The sequence below is a fragment of the Trachymyrmex cornetzi genome, unplaced genomic scaffold (genome assembly GCF_001594075.2).
Source record: "Trachymyrmex cornetzi isolate Tcor2-1 unplaced genomic scaffold, Tcor1.1 scaffold272, whole genome shotgun sequence".
In the NCBI taxonomy this organism is placed as follows: domain Eukaryota; kingdom Metazoa; phylum Arthropoda; class Insecta; order Hymenoptera; family Formicidae; genus Trachymyrmex; species Trachymyrmex cornetzi.
Genome location: NW_017297394.1, coordinates 93,680 through 96,050, shown reverse-complemented (window position 1 = coordinate 96,050; position 2,371 = coordinate 93,680). Strand labels below are relative to the sequence as shown.

At 29.1% G+C, this 2,371-nt stretch overlaps 1 protein-coding gene across 2 annotated transcripts in view; it reads left to right on the top strand.

Annotated features, from left to right (window-relative positions):
* The first annotated feature begins 92 nt into the window (after nucleotides 1–92).
* Nucleotides 93–2,371, top strand: part of LOC108761997 (cytochrome P450 4C1) — an 18,844-nt gene continuing 16,565 nt past the window's right edge. For both annotated transcript variants that reach the window (XM_018508790.1, XM_018508789.1), the window contains exons 1-2: nucleotides 93–286; nucleotides 411–827. In XM_018508790.1, the coding sequence (XP_018364292.1) occupies nucleotides 674–827 (154 nt within the window). In that variant the 5' untranslated portion in view covers nucleotides 93–286; nucleotides 411–673. The remainder of the gene's footprint in view (nucleotides 287–410; nucleotides 828–2,371) is intronic.

Sequence of the window (2,371 nt, the reverse complement as noted above, 5' to 3'; positions counted from 1 at the left end):
TTTTAACAGCCATATTGAATATTAGTTCCATATTTCCGGGTGACATAAGGTGAGGGCACCACTAACGGTGGTACCAGTAGTTACGAGGCCCTGGCCGAGCTCTGTTCTAGAATATAACTTGTATATGTGTTGCAAGGTTATAAAAAAAATAATTGGAATTATCATTAATCGTTGAAGATAGAGAATGAGTGTTCGAAGAAACTTGGAATCTTATTGTTGAAAAAGATATAGAAATTTTTGTGGATAGCTCAAAATAAAGATATGAAAAGCAAAAATATGTACAAATGTAAGTTATTAAATTATAATTACTATCACTTGTAATATGTATGAGATTGTTGGATTATTGAATTTCATTATGGTAAATATCTTTTTTAACATGTAATAATTCAAGTATGTATGTTTGTAATTAGCGTTCCAGGAAGAACACTGATATGTGTTGTTGAATTTTGTACATTGATAAGGATCCGAAGCAAGGATCGAAACGTATGGTAATACGAAATTTGTCGAATAAATTCATTTACACAGGAACTACTAGTGTTTGACTCGGAAAGGCATCTTCATATTCATAGATTTATTCAACTGACAAGTCTAATTATATCCATCTATACATATATATTTTTATTTTGGTTATAACAGGCGTCTGATATTAATCAATTTGATTATTTGACCAATAATGTTTGTTATTGTATTGCTATCATTTGTCTTTATATTATTGGTGTGTAACTATTATGTGTATTATGGAAAAATCGGACGACTCATTAACCTAATACCAGGACCATTATGCTATCCAATTGTTGGAAGTGTGTACCTATTATTGGGTTCACGAGGTAAGTTAAAATATTTTACATACTTAAATAAAATTTTATTTTAATTTATGTTAAAATGTTTTACATATTTGTGATTCAATGTTTAACGGTGTATCATTCAATTAAATTATTAGTCCGTTTTAATCTTCGGTATACTGAAAATCATAATTGTGTTACTCAATTTATCCAGAAACGACTATAATAATTAAAATAATATTTAAATTAGCATCCAATTTACTCCGAGTAAATTAATGAATAATTCCTGAGTAAATTAATGTTTACCTTTGTACATATATGCAAATATGATATTTGTAAACATTTCACTTTAAGAAACATTAAGTATTTCGATTAAGAAACATTTGCTTTTTAATTAGTTTTAAGAATTATTTATTATATATAAGACTTTTCTTTCACCAATTGACTTTTCTCTTTAGACTTAACGGGATTTTCGCTCTTCAACGAGGATTTAGTTATATCGTATAACATCATGAGATTTTTAAGTTAATTATTTAATTATTTGCTAACTGAAGAGGACTCTGTATAGTCGAAACGTATTATGTATGAGAATTGAGTGATTTTGCATCTCAAATATATATATTCTATTATAACCTAACTTTCTTGCTCGTTTTGGTCGTTTTCTATTGTTGCTTTGTCAAATTATTTATTTCATCAATCTTGTTAATTATTTTCTACATAATAGTATTCATTTCTCGATTACTGAACTATATTGAGAAATGATAGGGTAGTATATTAAAAATATCATATTTCTGTATATTTAAATTTTTAATCGATTTTTATTAATGTTTATAAATTTACATAATATTACAAATAACAATGTTGTGTATTTATATAGGTGTGTATTTATATAGGTGTGTGTATTTATATAGGTGTGTATATACACATATATATGTATACAGGGTATCCTAAAAAGGTCGGGACACCTAAATGCCTAAATATCTCGGGAAATATAAGTTTTACAGGAAAGTGTTTCAGACAAAAGTTATATGGTTTAAAAATATCTATTTACTGATCCTATCAGTTTGACCTTAGGTTGCGTAGCCAAGGTCAGGTCAAGGTTACATTGATTTTCTGAAATGGAACACCCTATTTTTTATTCAAGAATCTAATAACTGATGTCGAGAGCTTTCCAAAACGTTATAATAAAATATTTTTTTATGAAGTACTTTTCAAGTTATAATGCTTCAAAGTTACAGTATCGCCGGCACTAGCATTACCCAAGATATGTAATACCACGCGTTATGTTTTTGTTGTGTGTTAACTGAAGGTCAAGATTCACGGACCACCAACCGATCTCGCCTTGACTGGTCAGTCTCCAAAATTAAATATTATGGGTAATGCTAATGCCGGCGATACTGTAACTTTGAAGCATTATAACTTGAAAAGTACTTCATAAAAAAATATTTCATTATAGCGTTTTGGAAAGCTCTCGACATCAGCTATTAAATTCTTGAATCAAAAATAGGGTGTTCCATTTAAGAAAATCAATGTAACCTTGACCTGAGCGGGGTGATCCCGATTGATCACGGCTCGATTGGACACCACCA